The sequence below is a fragment of the Ammospiza nelsoni genome, chromosome 5 (genome assembly GCF_027579445.1).
Source record: "Ammospiza nelsoni isolate bAmmNel1 chromosome 5, bAmmNel1.pri, whole genome shotgun sequence".
Lineage (NCBI taxonomy): Eukaryota > Metazoa > Chordata > Aves > Passeriformes > Passerellidae > Ammospiza > Ammospiza nelsoni.
This window is the reverse complement of record NC_080637.1, coordinates 48,883,704-48,900,582: the sequence shown is the minus strand read 5'-3', so window position 1 is coordinate 48,900,582 and position 16,879 is coordinate 48,883,704. Positions and strand designations below refer to the sequence as shown.

General features: G+C 43.9%; 1 protein-coding gene across 1 annotated transcript; it reads right to left on the bottom strand.

Moving 5' to 3' along the window:
- Positions 1-546: 546 nt before the first annotated feature.
- DESI1 (desumoylating isopeptidase 1) lies at positions 547-16,673 on the bottom strand. Its single transcript, XM_059471648.1, is given in 7 exon segments — positions 547-3,572; positions 4,727-4,849; positions 5,595-5,704; positions 6,390-6,459; positions 7,376-7,397; positions 16,396-16,568; positions 16,570-16,673. Coding segments are annotated over 7 exon segments (696 nt in total). The 3' UTR covers positions 547-3,478.
- Positions 16,674-16,879: the final 206 nt, after the last annotated feature.

The following is a 16,879-nucleotide window of genomic DNA, read 5'->3' as shown; positions in this document are numbered from 1 at the left end:
ATATTTTAGGCAGTGCTACATAATCCTCCCCAATATCCCCTCTGGAGCTCCAGAGGAACCCAGTCATGGAAGTCAACTTCTTACTCTACTGCTTTTTTCCTTTTTTTTCCCCCTTTTGAAAGTAGCATCAAGGCAATCAGGAAAACACTTTTTTCCATTTTAAAACTCTGTTTGGCCTCTTCTTCAGCAGCAGACATTAGACATTTCATACATGCACACTTAGATGACCAAGGTCTGAACAAAACCTGTGCTGACAGAACATCTTCATTCACCTCATCCAAGCTGTGTCAAGCTGCAGGAGTATGGTTTTAAATACTGCAGTACTTACAGTAAAAAAAATTTCCCAGACTTAAATAAGAGTATTGCCTTTGGCCAGTTTGAGCAAAGGGCAGTTGCCACCACTACTTCCAGTAGCAGCACCTGGCACAAGCTGCTTGGACAATTTCTCAAGCTGGACTTCCCAGATGGGACCAGAATGAAGATAATGACTTCTGGGCAGCTGCATTGGCTGGGCAGCTGTTGGGCATATGCATTCAACCAGAAAAATGTGTTGTATTTATTTTTATTGTAATAGAAAAAAACCCACAAGTAAATCAAAACATCACTTTCTGCCTAAAGACATTATTAACATTTTTAAATGACACGGGGGAACCTCAGCAATACAAGACAGAATAGTAAGTGTGGGCAAAAGGATTCTGTTCCCTTTCATGATTTCAGTTCCCCTGCCCCTTTGTCCAACAGCTGGCTGAAGTTCATCACCTATATACATTTACATACACTTCTCAGTCTAGTTTGTTTTCAGCTGGGTGGAACACTGAGGGCACAGTCCTGCAATTTACACATAACCATCTTTGGAGAAAACAGGTGGGGTCTCATTACACAGTAAGAGCAAGCAAAGAGGATTCCCTCTTACAGTTCTTTTGTCACAAAACCCAAGATAGGTCCTGAGCCCAGGAGCTCTGACTATTGCAAACAATATATGGCTGAGTGAAATTTTACCCAGTGAACTTAAAGAACGAGCATCATCTCTGCAAAGGGGCTCTGCTCAGGAGGGGAAAAGGCAATTGCAAAATGCACAGAGTGAATGTCTTCCTTTTCTTTCCTGCCCCGAGAGGATGCAAAAAGTCCTGAAGTAGGCAGCCCAGCAGAAACTAGGCTCAGGACATCCAGAGTGGTGAACATACAGGGCATATCCTCATTGTGTGAGTGTGTGGGGCAGAAACCATGGCACCAGTGCTTCCAGCACAGGCAGCTGTGCAAGCAAGCACAGCTGTGCTGCTTGCAGGTACCAAACGAGCACAGCAGGATGTTGGGCACAGCTTGAGTGTACCTGCCCAACTGAGGAAGCTCCAAGATCTCTAACATGATCTACAGCATTTTGTGGCACAGTCATGTGTGTATTAAGATGAAAGGCTGGTTACTCTTCACAAACACATATGGGAAAAGACTGGAGATAATATATATACTGGACAGGAGAACTAAGCTATGGTGTAGTAAAACCAAACACCAATCCTTCCTCTAGGAGCATCAAAAGGCATTCATAACTGACTTTCATAGAATGTTTTCTGCAAACAGGACATTTGGAGGGGGAAAGATTGAAAGCTTTTGTATAAAGCCATCTGTAGTAACTGCTACAGTTACTTCTGAGTCCAGTCTGTCAAATGAAATGCTTAAGGAGAAGTTGATGGCACAAGGTGAGAATGACAAGGAAAAGAAGCATCTGGGCTGCAGGGGCCACTGCTGTGCACTGAGAGCAGGTGAACATCAAACAGCAGAATGGCCTGACAATACCCTATTCCCATCTCTGCACCAGCTCCACAAGGTGCAGGACAACAGAGTATTTGACAGTGACAAAATTGAAGTTTTCCTCTATTCCAACCCCTCAAAAATACAAACTGTTATCGTCCACATAGAATAACAGTGTGAGAAATTCATCAATCTGCATTATTCCAGGAGAAAGAACCCAGCACAGGAAAGACATCTCCTTTAGGTATATAAGAAGTTTCCAGTGCAGGAAGTTTGAGATCAGTGCAGGACTGAACTTGCAGCAATACTTTACACAACAAAGCACTGGACAAAGGGCTGTACATTTGCATAGATGCTTTTTTGGCAGCATCTGGGATGTGCAATCCCCATTTACAGAGCATCAGCAGTGTCTGGGGTTTGTCTGATGTCTTTCTTATATTCCTTCCTAAATGTAACTGCTACAAAGTTGTTCAGGAAAGTAGTGTATATATATATGCACGAAAAGAAAACATTGTGCCTATTTTTTCATTCCCCTGTTCTTTCCCACTCACTGCAAGTAAATGCAAAGCTCTAAAAATCTTAAACTAGAAGATGTAGTATTGCTATAATCAAAGGTTAATCTAAGTACAGGACTGCTTCTGCATGTATCCCAAGAAACTCAGTTGTTCCACAGAAAAGCTTAATTTTACTCTTCCTCATTTTCTTTACATTTGGGGAGACCTAGCACTTATTTCTCTTAAGGAGAGCCCTGATGTGCTTGACTGCTTTGGAAAGGGCAGCACTTTGTTGGAACTCCTACTGTGTCTGCAATTGGATACTGAAGGCAGAATTGGTCCAACTGGTATGATCATGCAGTTGCCATGCTACTCCTGCCTTGCTGTACTGTAACTCTGGCTTTGCAAGGAAAAAAAAACCCAAGAAAACAGTTCTTATGCATTAACAAGGTTCTGTCTATCTGCTGATAAGCTTATGTGTGAGAAAAGGAAACTTTTCATTTTACTTTCACCTGAAATTTGTCTCTACCACTTCTGCTCATGAGATTCTCTTCTTTCAGCTGGTTCTTTCCCATAACTCTTGGATCTGGAATGACAAGGCTCTTGGTAACCTTCAGCTCCAGGTTCCCTTCTACCACAGCAAGTCCCACTGAATTTCACTTCTGACTGTGACACTGACACATGGTTCAGCTTCATCACCTTTCCCATACACCTGTACCACTGCAGATATTCTAATCATATCAGCTCTTCCTTTGAGCAAATGTCAGTGAAATATGAAGACTAATCCTGGGACACCTTCACTTCCTAGGCTACCAATACTTGCTCTGCTTTTTTTGCTAGACTTCCAGCAAATACCCTCATAACTGAGGCGGTCACATGACAGAGATGCAAGGGATGGCCAGGACATCCCCTTACTTACTTCAAGTTGTGTAATGGGCCATTGAATGCTCATGGAATGAATTTCAACTTACCAGCACAGGAGTTACATGGAAAGTGTCAGCCTACTTGGACAAGAAAGCCTTTATAAATTAATATAATACTATTAGAAATTATGGCAATGTTTTTGGTAGCATTGTCTTACATGCACCCTGATAAATTCTCTCCCCAGGAAATTTTAAAACTTGTCTTATAACTTCTTTAGAGTTAATTCTCATGAGAAATTATAAAATAGAAATCTGGTAGATTCTTGTTTAAAAAGGAAGAGGCCTGGTGAGGCTGGGCACACTGGGTCACTCCTGTTAGCTCTGTCCATTATGTCTGCTGAAGGTATTGCCTCCGGGTGGCTGGATCTGGATGGAGTCCAGGAGGGGCCTTAGAGCTTGTCCAAAAGGTCTAGGAAGGTAAAGAAATAAACATCTCAAAGAGTTTACTTGGTCAAGAACTCCCATTTACCACTGAAGTGCACTCACTTCCTAGAGTGCAATCAAACCAACATTCTAGAAGCAAATTTGAAGAAAAGAGTTCCACTACAAACTAGAAGACACTAATTTAACCTATTGGTTTACTGTTCAATAACTAAGAAACTTAAACATTATTTTATATCATATAATCATCAGATAAGGTAGTTCTGAGTCCTAACATGCCTAGACTGCTAATGTAACACTGTCTGAAACCAGCTCTCAGCAATTCATTCTACTTAAGTGTGCAAACAAAATCCTTGTTATGCAATGGCAGTGTTCTATTAAGTACATCAATATTGAGGCCTGCCAAAAGAATAGCCTCTAGCTTACTTAAAAGACAGTGGTTCAACACTCCCAGAATAATTTCTGTTGCAATCTGTAGCACCTGGCTTGTCTTTCAGTAAGACTCCCTCTGTTACAGACATTATTTGATTTTGAGAGATCTGAAGTTCTAAGAGTCCAGGGTAGAAGACCCACATCTCACAAATAATGTGCTACACCACTGTTACAGGAAGTAAGACATAAATGATGGAGCTCACATCCTCCTGCTGGGATCCTCACTAGCTGAGAGTTAAAAAAAAACAAAACATAAACAATATCTGAATTATCAAGCAGGAAATTCTTAATTTCTTTTTTTTTTCCATATCCTCTTTTTCCACCCGATCCTGGCTTTAAAACTCCAGCATTAATTTTAAAATTGTATCTCCCCTGCCTCTTCACAAGCAAAGTGACACCTCTGCAATTATGATGCTCAGAGAAATGACTTTTAACAGATACTGGTTGTCTAAGAGGGAAAGAACCCCTTACACAGTCATCTGAAACTTTCTCTATATAAGAGACCATCACAAAACAGCTAGTTTAAGTTAAAGGCAGAAGAACATCCTTCTCCTCCTTTTTTTGGGACACCAGTGCCAGTTAGCACTTGTCATAGAGTGTTGCAAGTGTTGATGTAAAGAAAATAGCATCCTCTCCTTAATCTCATGCTGGTTCTCAGACAGATCCATCAGGAACTGGTACTGCTGGCTCTGTCAAATGTTTAAGCATTAGCATGAGGCAGCTACAGAGAGGAGGGGTATCCATACTCACGTGGAGAGAACTTCAGATGGAAGGTCAGTGATATAGGAAGGGATTTTTTTTCCTGTCAGAAACTGTGCCACTTCATTACTGAAGGTGTTGCAGTTATGTTCAAAGAGGTTATAAGACTCTCCTCTGTGCCACAGAAAAGAAATTGAAACAAAAAACCCCACAGATTCAGCAATAAATCATACAAGCAGAAAAAAACTTACACCCTTAATGAAGAATCTTACATGAGCACTTCCTCCCCCCACCCCAAAGAATTCTAAGGCAAATAGGTAAAATACAGACATCAATTCACCCTCAAATTCAATTGAATCAGGGTGGAAAATGACATCTCTCCATATCCCTTACTTTAATGCAATCATTTTTGGGAGAACAGGTGAGGTCAGGTTTCTTCAATTAAAACCACAGTAGCAGTAACGAGAAATCACAGCAATATTGACTCTGAAAGACAGCTAGAACACTAAATGTTGTGGTTTCCTACTCTTGTGAGAAGCAGTGCAGACCCTTTACCAGTCAAGACCTTGCTTCTACTCATGTGAAAATTGGCAGCTTCACTACAGTGACTACCTATGACTCACAGGGCAAACTGCTATTTACTGAGAGATTTCATTTTCTCTGGTGATTCTCTCAAAAACATTTTAGGCATTATTGGATTTTACAAAAAACAGTGTTAAAGACTTCCCATAAGAATGCTTTCCCAGCCTAGAAGGTAGCTCCTTGTGTGTATTGGTGCATCAGTCCAGTCCATATGTGAAGAGTACCACATGAGAGAGTAAGCAGACAGAAGCTCTGGGAGCTGGACTGGTTTCATAACACCTTCCTCCATTCTGCACTTTTTTGGTACACAGGTTTTCCAGTACAGGCTGTTACTTACCGGAATGCAGATTCCCCCAAAGAGGAAAGGTATTCCAGGAAAATTTCTTCAGTGACTTCAGTGTTCCCCAGATCAACAACTGTGTCTGGAGGGCCAAGAAGTGTCCCTCCCTGTAAAAATGAACAGCCAGAAGATACTGATCAAATGATCAGGCTGAATTCTCTTGGAGCAGTCTACTGAATAAATCTGTTATGGTTCATGCAGGCACAAAAGAAGGAGCTTTTGGGATGTTTATCAACATCCCAAGGAGGAGCTTTTGGGATGTTTATCAAGCAAAAAGCCCTGTTGGCCTCCCTTGTTCTGCACTCAAGAGAATGAGAAGGAACATGAAACTTCCATTTCAGCTGGTATATTTGGCTCTTTGGGCTGAAAGCTCTAAGCTATGGCAAAACTCTCCTTTAGAAGCACAGCCCAACCATTTTACCTCTCTAAGAACAGAAAGGTCTGAGAAAACATTGTGGTTTGGGGCTTTTTTTCACTCTTAAAAAAGTCTGCATGTAACACTTAATGATACAGAATTGGACAAGGTGTCACTCTGGCAAAGCAGTTGCAAAAGGTGTTCTGCATAGATAGGCTCTACCAGAAGAAGCAACCCCCAGCCTGAACTGAGTTGGGCTTAAACCCACTGTCCATGCTGCCCTCACCCTCAGTTCCCTGGGAAACCATGACAAGCAGCTGGCTTCAGCATCTGTCTAAATTTAGAAGTCTTTTGCTGCTTTTCTAAAAGGCAGTAACACAAGCAATTCTGATCAGGTAACTTTACAAAAAAATATCAGAAAATTAAGTTTAACTTACAGGTGCACAGCTGGAGATCCCTCCACTGCCATAGAAGAATTCATCCTTATGGACTATTATGGAGGTGTGCCTGCCATAGAAAACAAAACAAAACAAAAAAGTTGTAATCAAGGAAAAAAGTAAATAGCCTAGCAGATAAATCACTGATAAATTGATGAGCTGAAGGACATAATGAAGGGAATAACTGAAAGAAAAGGTCAATGTGTTTCTGTGAGTGGGAATAGGATCTGCTGGGACATGAATGGATATGGAAGCAATGATTATCAAGCCTACTGTAATCCTGCAAGCAGTTAGGAAAGAACAGGTTTAGCTAAGAGCCCAGGCATGAGCCCCTCTCAGCTAACGGGCTGAGGGTGAGGTCAGCCCTCAGAGACACAAGTAGACCTGCTACCACCCTGAGAGAGACTTCTCACTGCCTGAGAAAATGGTCACACAGCCACTGGAGACAGATCAGAGGAGAGGAAAATGGATGGACAAGGGTTTAGGGGTTTTCTTGCCTCTAAAATGAAACCAAACAAACCCTCTTTGTGTGATATCAAAATTCTTGATATGAATTATAGGAAATTAAGGGGATTTTTGTGACTGAATGTAGATACTGCTCTTATATGGCAGAAGACTTGATTCTGTAATACCTTCTTCCCACCTACTCTTTTCCTATCATGTTTAGTCATGCCTGGAATTATAAGACAAAGTGCTTGGGAAAAGGATACCATCTTACCCTTGAAAAAGTACAGAGGTGCACAAAAACACAACAGCTACTAACAACACCCTATTCCATGGGGTCCACTGAGCTTTGAACAGTGGTTTAACTAGCACCTGACTGTACATAATCCTACTGCCAATCTCTATTCAGCAACAAAAAGTGCCTTGCTCTCTCTTCCACCACAAAATGTTCTGAAGCTCTGAAGCATATATAACTGCATATTGAAAATACTTCCTACACCAGTATTTTACCCACATTATGCAATTTAAATCTAGTCACTTACCAGATGCCATCCAGCTGTTTCCCTGTATGCAGAGAAAAGAAGAGTTATTAGCAATGTATTTTCCAGATTGCAGCCTACTTTCCATCAATCACTTAGGAACCATGCTTATTATTTCACCATGAGAGCAACACAAAAGATTTAATCCAGAGCTGCTTTTAAAATTTCAAATTAACTACTTAATCCCCACACCCTCTGTACTTAATCCCTCCTGACAGGCAGAGGTAGTAATGCTATCCTTCTGATGCTTACCTTCCTTAGGTGTTTTTCTACAGATCAAGAAAACATTTTTCTAAAATTAGAGTCTTCAATCAGGAGCAGAAGAGTTGAATTTAACAGATTTCATAACTGCAGGCAGCTGGCCAGCAGAGTGTATTCAGTTCTCTTTTTCAGTAGCTGATGAGAGGTCTGACTTAAACATATGAGCAGTGGTGGTAGCCTCTATAATGTAATACATGATTTCCTCTTTTCCCTCCCAACCCCTGCCCTTAAAAATTAGTTTAAGTGGGAACTGAGGTAGAGAAGTACAGCATTGAAATTTACACAAGTTATAAAGCTGTGTGTTTTCCAGAACAAAGCAACAAAGACTTGCTTCAGGCACCACCACACTGATAATATAATTGGGTCTCAGAGAAAAGGTCCCTTTTAAAATGTGTTTCCAGTTCCCTAGAAGCAGGAGACCTAAACCTCTCTGTTGTTCATGGTAGGATCTCAAGATTAAACCCATTACACCTCAAAAGGTCACCAGCTTTTACTGCTCTAGGCTCAATTATTTTATCTATCATAACCAAAAGGCTTGGTCCCTGGTACCCTCCCTTTGGGAGCTTGTAGGGAGCCGGTGCATGCTGGGGGAGATGTGTTATAATTTCTTTTCCTGAACAAAGTGCAGAACCTCGGAACAGATTCGGAACAGAAAAACTTTGTGCATACCAACATTGGGTATTCTCTTGAACCCAAGCACTAGACTGAGTACTCCTCTGGCCACAAGAAAAAGCAATCACCAACACATTTTTTTCCACTCAGGTCTGAAGCAAAATAGGTACCTGCTTCAGGTGAGGGTCATGGAAGAGCAGAGGCAGGGAAAAGGCTGTTGTGACAACAGAGACATCAGCTGAAGTGAGCACGTGTAGCTTTGAAGCAGGAGGACTGATCTGTCACTCCCATGGGTCACAGCCAGGCAGCAACCACATTCCCTGTCAACCCATTGCACAGAAATGTGGGCTTGGAGTAGGATGAAGGCCAAGAGAGAGAGGCCAAGACAGAACCAGAACACTGTGTTGCAGTATCTCAGAAGCATCTGCTGGCCCCTTAGCTTGTCCCACTGCTGTGCTTTGTGATCCTTTGGCCTTTGCTCCACATGCTCCCCAGGAGAGGTTTCTTCTCACGCTCTAGAGCTGCCAGCTCTGCAGCCCATTGGCCCTGCAGGCTCAGCACCACAGGCTGCACTGGCCTCTGGTTGGCTCTACCCTTTGGCTTTGCCCAGTTAGCATTCTGTGTATCTATTAACAAATTATTACACATTTGCTCATGATAAATAACTTTTTCACTAGAAACTTGAACTTTATCCTTCAGACCAGAGAAACAAACCATTTCAAAGGCAGCACATATTGGAATTGTGCCCGTCCTTTGCATGCTAAATTGAAAGAGAACATCGTAGTATATTTACTTTCACACACACCTGCAGCAGACAATAACAAAATACTTTCCAGAGAGTTGGCACTTTGTACCTGGATACTGAATGCAGGTGAAAGAGCTATGGTAGATATTGACAATGTCACAGGTGCTGCCAGGACCTGCTCATGCAGTTACAACACCTACCTGAAAATACCATTGCAGCAAAAGCTACACAATGGGCTGCTCTAGCAAGGTTGCAGCCCACAGCTCAAGGGAAGTGACTCTGTCCTCCAATGTGACACTTGTGAGACCACATCTGGAGTGCTGTGTCCACTTTTGGATCACCAGAGTATAAAAGACACTGACATACCAGGCTGGAGCACTTACTGTACTGAAGAAGAGCTGAGAAAACTGGTGTGTTCATCCTCAAGAAGAGACAGCCAAGAGTCTGTATTCCTGTCTACAAGTACCCAACAGGTATGGATGAAAGGGGACCCTTGCTCTGCTCAGATAGGCACAGTGCAAGGCAACAGGTGCTAGCTGGAGAATGGGAAATTCACAATTCAGTAGGAAGCAGGGAAAACATTTGTCATGAAGGTGGTCAAACTCTGGAGCAGGAGTCCAGAAAGCATATGGGTTTTCAATCCTTGAAGATACTTAGAACTCTGCTGTCCAGGGCCCTAAAGAATTTGCTCTTGTTGGCTCTACCTTAAGCAGGACTTCTAGAGGTCCCTTTTCACCAAAGTAATTGTCTGTATGTACAAAACCCAAGCAGAATTCAGGAATTGGACTTTGTTTTGGACTGCAGTCCAATCTCTACTGTTACACATGAAGTTTGTAGCAGTCCAAAGGCAGAAACTGCCAGGGCAGTAGCAGAACAGCTTTTGGCAAGTGAAGCTGCCTATCTTCACAAGGCAGGTCTGTCTGATGCTGCTCAGCTTGGCTGGTTTGTGCCAACACTGATTTGAAAATCTTAATGAAGCTGCAGACCCACTATTTTTCCTTGGCTCCTAAAAGTCATTAACCAAGCTGGCATTGTGGAAAACACACACCAGATCTGCAGCACTGCTGACAATAAGGCATCTGTGGTAGCTCTCCAGCCTGCTGCAGACAAAATATAATCCCTTTCTTCCACTGATGGACTGTGTCTGGTGAGAGGCAGTGCAAGTGTCTTCAGTGACAGCCCTGCTGGGGGAATCCCATGCCTAAGAAACCTGCCATTATTGGCCACATACACATCAAACAGAGCCATCCAAGACTGAGAACTTTTGCTAAGCTGCTGCAGTACTCCAGGCTTCACAGCTGGCTGCTGTCATTTCAACTCAGACTGAGCCACAGAGGAATAAATCAATGGCCACCGGTTTCTGAGGAACTCGGGCAGCTCCCTTTCCTGCTGCTCAGCAAGAATCTCAGTGTTGCTTGTCTGCCATATAAGAGGTTATGTACAGACATTCATGGACACAATCATCTTCCTCCTCAAGTTCTGCCTCTGGTGGGAACCCTCCTCTATGACTCTTCTTGCCCTTTCTCCCAGACTCAGTCACTGCACAGAACAGGTGACAGCTCACCACCACTGCCACCCCTGATAAGCTAAGGCAGAGTAGGCAGGGCAGCATGCACTAATGAGCTATATTTGCCTTCTGCTTGACATTGCTCACTACACACAAAATATTTTGCCCAGAGTCTCTGAAGGCTTGATACACACAACAGCCCCAACAGCATGACCAAGTAAGGCTACAGCATTGCTGTGAGTGCTAAGACACAAGTTGTATCTGGGCCTTCCAGCAACACTTTCCAATAAAGCTGCTTCTGGCAGCCCTGTCCACTTGAAAGCCAGAAGCTCAAGGTTGCCATGAACTTCCCCAAATAGTCCTACAGTGCAATAGAGCTGACATCCCATAGTCAATCGAGTGGACTGTAAGAAGGGATTGCAAACACAATCCAGGATACTGGCAGATATCATCACATTTCCTGTTCTTCCACTGCTTGCCACAACACTCCAAACCCCTATGGTCACTGCAATGTGGGTAGAGCTGTGTGCTGGTGCTGCCACCAAAACCAAACCATTTACTCATAACCTGAGGCTGTCTATTACTGTGTAGAGATTCTTTCAGTCATTTCCAAAAGCTCTCGCAGCATTAAATTGCAGGCATTACTCTTTGCTCATACCTACAGTAAAGCTAATCCAAAGGATGCACATGCTCAAAATGCAGAACAGGAATGTCCTGATGGGATGATGCTCTTTTGGGCACTTACTGTATCTGAAGGAAGGGTTATCCAGAGGATGGATACAGGCTCTTCTCATTGGTGACAAGGAATAGGACAAGAGTGAATGGGCATAAACTGAGGCACAGGAAGAGCCATCTGAACATGAGGAGAACTTCTTTACTGTACAGGTGATAACACCCTGGAATAGTAGCCCAGAGAGGTTGTGGAGTTTCTCTCACCGAAGATACTCAGGAACCATGTGGACACAAACCTGTGCAGTGTGCCTGAGATGACCCTGCTTGTGCAGGGAGGATGGACCAGATAACCCACTGTGGTCCCTTCAAACCTTACCTCTTCTGTGATTTTGTTATCCAGGTAAAACAGGGAAACAGCAAGATGCTAACTAGTTTAAATATTTCAAGGGTCAGGGGCTGTTGAACAGAAAAGGTCATTGCAAATTTAGATGTACACATTTAATCACACAACATTTACTGCACACAGCCAGGCTATCAGGTATCAGCCCTCCCACAGAAACTGCCCATGTGCCAGCTCAGCCTGAAGTAAATGTGAAGCAAATCAGCTTAATTGATCTTCATCCATTCCAAGCTAATGCAAGTCAAGGTACCTTGTTTTCATCACAGACCATGAACATGAACATGAAAAGCTACTGCATTATATTTGTGAGAGTTTCAAGGGATAGCCTGTCAGTCTTTGGAAATATGATCACCATGGTTTTTGTTTGGAGATGGTTTTGTTTGTTTATTTATTTTTTTATTTTTCCCTTGCTGATGTGCTTCTGTGGCTCTTTCCTGAAAATACTCACAAGAACCTGGGGGGGTGATGCCAGTTCAGCATAAATCTGTGTGCTTAAGCATTTCAAAGATTCAATTTCTTTCAATAAGGTGGAGTAAGTAGCAAGTAAACAAGCTTTTATATTTACTGTTTTATTTTCTTTATACCATTCATAGCTCAAATATTTTAATGGTGTTTACATGAGCCAGAAACCTATGAGAAAAATAAAACATAAACAATTCCAGGACCCTCAGCTTAGTCACAGGAACAGGGAGAATGAAGTAGTTAGATTAGTTTCTTGTAAAATCAATTCAGGAGACTGTAATTGTTTAGATACAGGGGTATTTTGAAAGAAGAAGCAAGCCCATATAATTTTAGAATACAATCAAACTGGATTACTTCCATGCTTAGATTTGTCTGGAAGGCCAAGCACAAGGGAGATTAGATGCTCACCAATATTTTTTATAGTCACAGTAATTTATTAATCTTGAGGGCCAAACAATGTTGATTATTCCTGTGCATTTTAAATATCAAACGAAAGTGGCATTTGTATATTAATGCAAATTATTATACTGAAGGGCAGAGGAGTTCTGAGACATGAAGGAAGGAAGATGCAGATGGGCCCTTAGTTTACCCCATTTGGAGTTCAGGCCATCCAGCCCTCAGTGCAAGATCTACACCTGTTTTGAGCTGTAAAGACATAATAGGAAGCTCAGTATCTTTAACAGTATATTTGTGGTCTGCAATGGCTATGCAAAATCCAGAAGACCATAAAAGACTCTAAAAAAAAGTGGTGAACTGTTCTCCTGTGGAATCGTAAGTAATACAATTTGGTCAACCAACGTAAGCGTTCCTAGCAGTGCACTGCTTTGCATATTGTTGTCATTTCCGTAGGACAATCCATTAAGATTCCTGCCTTTTATGAATTGAAAATTACTCTAATTAGGCAAGCACTCTCTTCTATGTGCTACCCAGCGTGCTCAACCAAAGCAAAAAAGAAAACCTAACAGAGAGGGAGGAGCCTGCTTCAATTCCCTTCTCCTTGAGGTGCCTAGAGAGAGGCAGAAGTAGGCTATATTGGGGGAGGGTAACACATGCCATTTTCATGAAATCCCCAGCAAATGCTGGGAGCAAAGCTGATAGAATATCATGCTGAAGCAATTCAAAACTGTTCAGAACAGATGGAGGAGAAGCAGAGAAATGTGCTGGCCTGGGAAAATAGAACCAAGCAGAAGGCACCTCCTTTCAGCAGTTACCTTTCGCTCCAATTCCCTCTGGGCTGTTAAATCCCTACAGCTGAATGCACCACTTAAAAATTTTAACCAAAACATACTCCCAGTCCACTCAACATTAATTTACACTACACTGAGCCAAGGCTGCTGTGGTTAACCAAGCTCCCAGCTCACTCTGTGAGTCACAAAAGCAATAACCTCAGTTACAGGACAGGAGAACTTGGAGCTGGTAGATATTTTTTTAAAGCCTATGATGCAATAGGATTTTAATCTTCCTTAAAGACTTCTCTGCCTTTGGAAGTCTATTTCAAAATCAGCACTGCAAGCTGAACTATTCTCTTTTCCTCTTTAGCCTCCACAGAATCAGGTGGATTATGTTTTCTGTCTTGGCAACAGAAAGCTTACTGCATTCAGGTCAACATTTCTCATTATTATAACAAATATTTGAACAGACAAATGTAGTCACAGACTGAGAGTGGGGGAGAGAGGACCAACAGTAGCTATTGAGAAGATGTAATGTAAAGCAACATAAAAATTAAATGTGCTGCTTCTGATACCAAAGGCAAGTGAACTACAATTTTTGGTCATGTATCCTTCAGAATAGGAATAGTCACTAAATTACAGAAAGCTTACAGAAAAGTAAGAAGAATACTTACTTAGAAAAGTGGTCTGGGTAGAGAAAGAGTAAACTGGCCAAGAAAAACAAAGACTGTCCAAGGGACAAGACCAAGTCACTCTAAAGCCTGCTATGAACTGTGCTAAACATCTCTGCCTTCCAGATTCACTAAACAACAACAGAGAGAAATGGTACTGAACAAGTCAGTGTAAATTTGGCAGTGAGAGCTGACCCCTGAAGGCTGTGCTGACACAGCCCCCAGTACCTCTGGACCCTACCGTAAGCACAACAGCAGACACAGTGCAGTGATGCCCTTGCAGTGGTCAGCCTCACAAGACAGGATTCATCCCCCTCTGGCAAGGGGACCTGAGCTGCTGTTTTCAAGCCTGACAGAAATTGATTTTAGCACAATCAATTACGGTATTTATTTTTTTCTTTCTAAAACAATGTATTTCAATTTAGGCAACATTACAGGATTATGACTGAAAGCAAAAGCATTGTTTCAAACTTGGCATTGATGAAGAGAATACTGTAAGTAGAGATGCCAAGTGTAAATCCTTTAAGAAATGCCTTCTTCTTTGATTTTTGTGACCTTCCTCGAGGACCTACAGTTTCTGAACATCACTAAAGAAAGAATTAATATTGACCACCTGAGGTTTGATATACAGGGAAGTAAGAAGAGGTTTTTTTGTTGTTCTTCAGGGAAAAAAGGGTCTATGCATGAGGTAAGAGGAGTATTCTCTCAATCACTTGGCTCTTGGGGAGGTTTCCAAAATCATCTGAAACAGAGATGAGTGAATGCATAGAATACACAACTTGAAGGAAGGAAGGAAAAAAAAAAAGAAAGAATGATTTGTTTTACTGACAATCATGTCACACGATGCACCATCTCAAATGTTCTGCAGTCTGCATTGTCACTGTGACCACGCGGGCCTAGTTGGCCACATTCCATGAACACATCTGAACACAGTTACCAGGCAGTACTAGCAAGCAGCACTTCCCCTTCTACCCAGTGTTCAGGTTTTTAAGCTTTCCTTTTCACTGCTCAGATTCCCAAAATTTACCACCAAACTACATTACAAGCACAAAAGTTTCCAAGTTGTCTGAATAGATTAGAAAGCATCAAAATGAAGTAATGTGCTATGTGTTTTTAGGTGGACATTCAGAAAGCTACAAGATGCCAAGACTGACTTTGTAGGTAAAAAGGGAACTAAAAAGCCTTTGCTTGATCTGTGTGGAGATTGGCATGGAGATAATTATAGTGGCAACCTACCTCTGTTACAGTCTTTGCTTGGACCAACACTTTGATATAAGAGTAGTTATACTCTACTCAACTCAATTACAGGTAAATAATGCACCCTTGTAATCTCAAGATTTTTAACTCTTAGCACATGATAAAACATGGCTATTTCACCTGATAGGCAAAAAGCTATTTCCCTATGGGCTACAGTAGAATCAATTCTGACCACATAAAAAGTTTTGAGGTTATCCAGTGCAGGAAACACACATCTCCCAAAGTGGTTGCTGCTAAATGACTAACAGAGCACAAAACACATGATCCCTGTACTATTTTCTTCCTAACTTTGCAAACCTATCGTTGACCTTCATGAAACCTCATGCTTTGGACTTTCATTTTAAGCTTGCAGGAAATCACAAGAATCTCCTCATAAGGCAGATGAGCAAAGTGAATGCCAACAAACTGTAAAACAAGGTTACACAGAGCCATCTGTTCAGACACTGAGTCTGTTGAGAAGTCTCATCCCACACAGACTGCTGGTCTGACACGGGTCAGAATCTGTTCATAACAGGTATAAAACACTCTCCTGTTGCATTCTTAATTCATGCTTCCAAAACTTTAAGCAAAACCCGTTTCCTTTCCATCCCAAGTTTCAGGTTCGGTTGGAAACGCACACTATCTCGACAACACATCCAGCAGACTCCTACAAACCCTCTGAAGGAGAGGGAGGATAGCTGCACATCGCCAGCCCAGCCCGGCCTCACCACAACATGGAGCCGTTCGAGCTCCATAACCTTGTAAACAGCAGGCGCCTTTCCTCAGCTCAGCCTTCCGGCCGCACATCAGCCGGGCTCGGGAGCCGCGCCGTGCCTCCCTGCAGGGGCCAGGGAACACTTGTACTGTGCCGTTAGGAAATACACCCGCGCAGCGACAACGGGCGGCTGCGGGAGAGCAGGCTGGACCCAGAGCAGCTGCATCTGCCGCACTGACAGAGCTCGTCCCGAAGACAGCGGGGTCCGGAATGCCGCAGCCAAACCCCGCAGCGTCCCCAGGCACAGAGCCGCCGGGCAAGCCCCGCGCATCCCGAGCCGAGCTGCACCCGCCGGACACCACCGCCGCCCGGAGCGCCCTCAGGGAGCCTTTCCCGGCGGGCCGCTCCCTCAGAGGCACGATACCGGGCGCGGACCGCCATCCCCGGGGCGGGAGGCGGCGACTTCGGCCCCGTTTTCCGGCGCGGCAAAGCCGGGCCGCGGTGGTCGGTGGCGGAACGGGAGCCCCCGGGAGGCGGCGGCCGGTGCGGCCCCGGGTCCCTCCGTGCTCTTACCCAGCATGAGGTGGCTGAGGCGCCGGGCCATGCCCTTGGACAGGTCGTACACATAGAGCTTCACGGGGTGCAGCGCCAGCGGCTCCTCCATGGGGACGGTGACGCGGGGGCGGCCGCCGGGCGGCAGCCGGAACCCTTGTAGACAAGGTTGGAAGGCCCTTCCCTCCGGGAGACAGGGGAACGGGAGGAAAGGGCGGCCCCGGTGCCGGTCCCCGGCACAGCGGCACCAGCCGAGAAGTGACAGGCGGGGAGGAAGGGGCCACCCTCCCCGGGCGCATGCGCGGCCGCCCCGCGCCTGCCGGGCCGCCTCGTCACTGCGCGACAGCGCCGGGGGCGGAGCTACAGCCGGGGAGGCGGGGACGGACAAGTCCCGCCGTCATTGGCTGAGCCTCGGAGCCGTGAGCAGCGCGTGAGGAGTTCCCGCCCTTCGCTACCCCACTGTAGCCAATCCGCGTGGAGAGGAGGGACAAATGCCCCGGGGTGG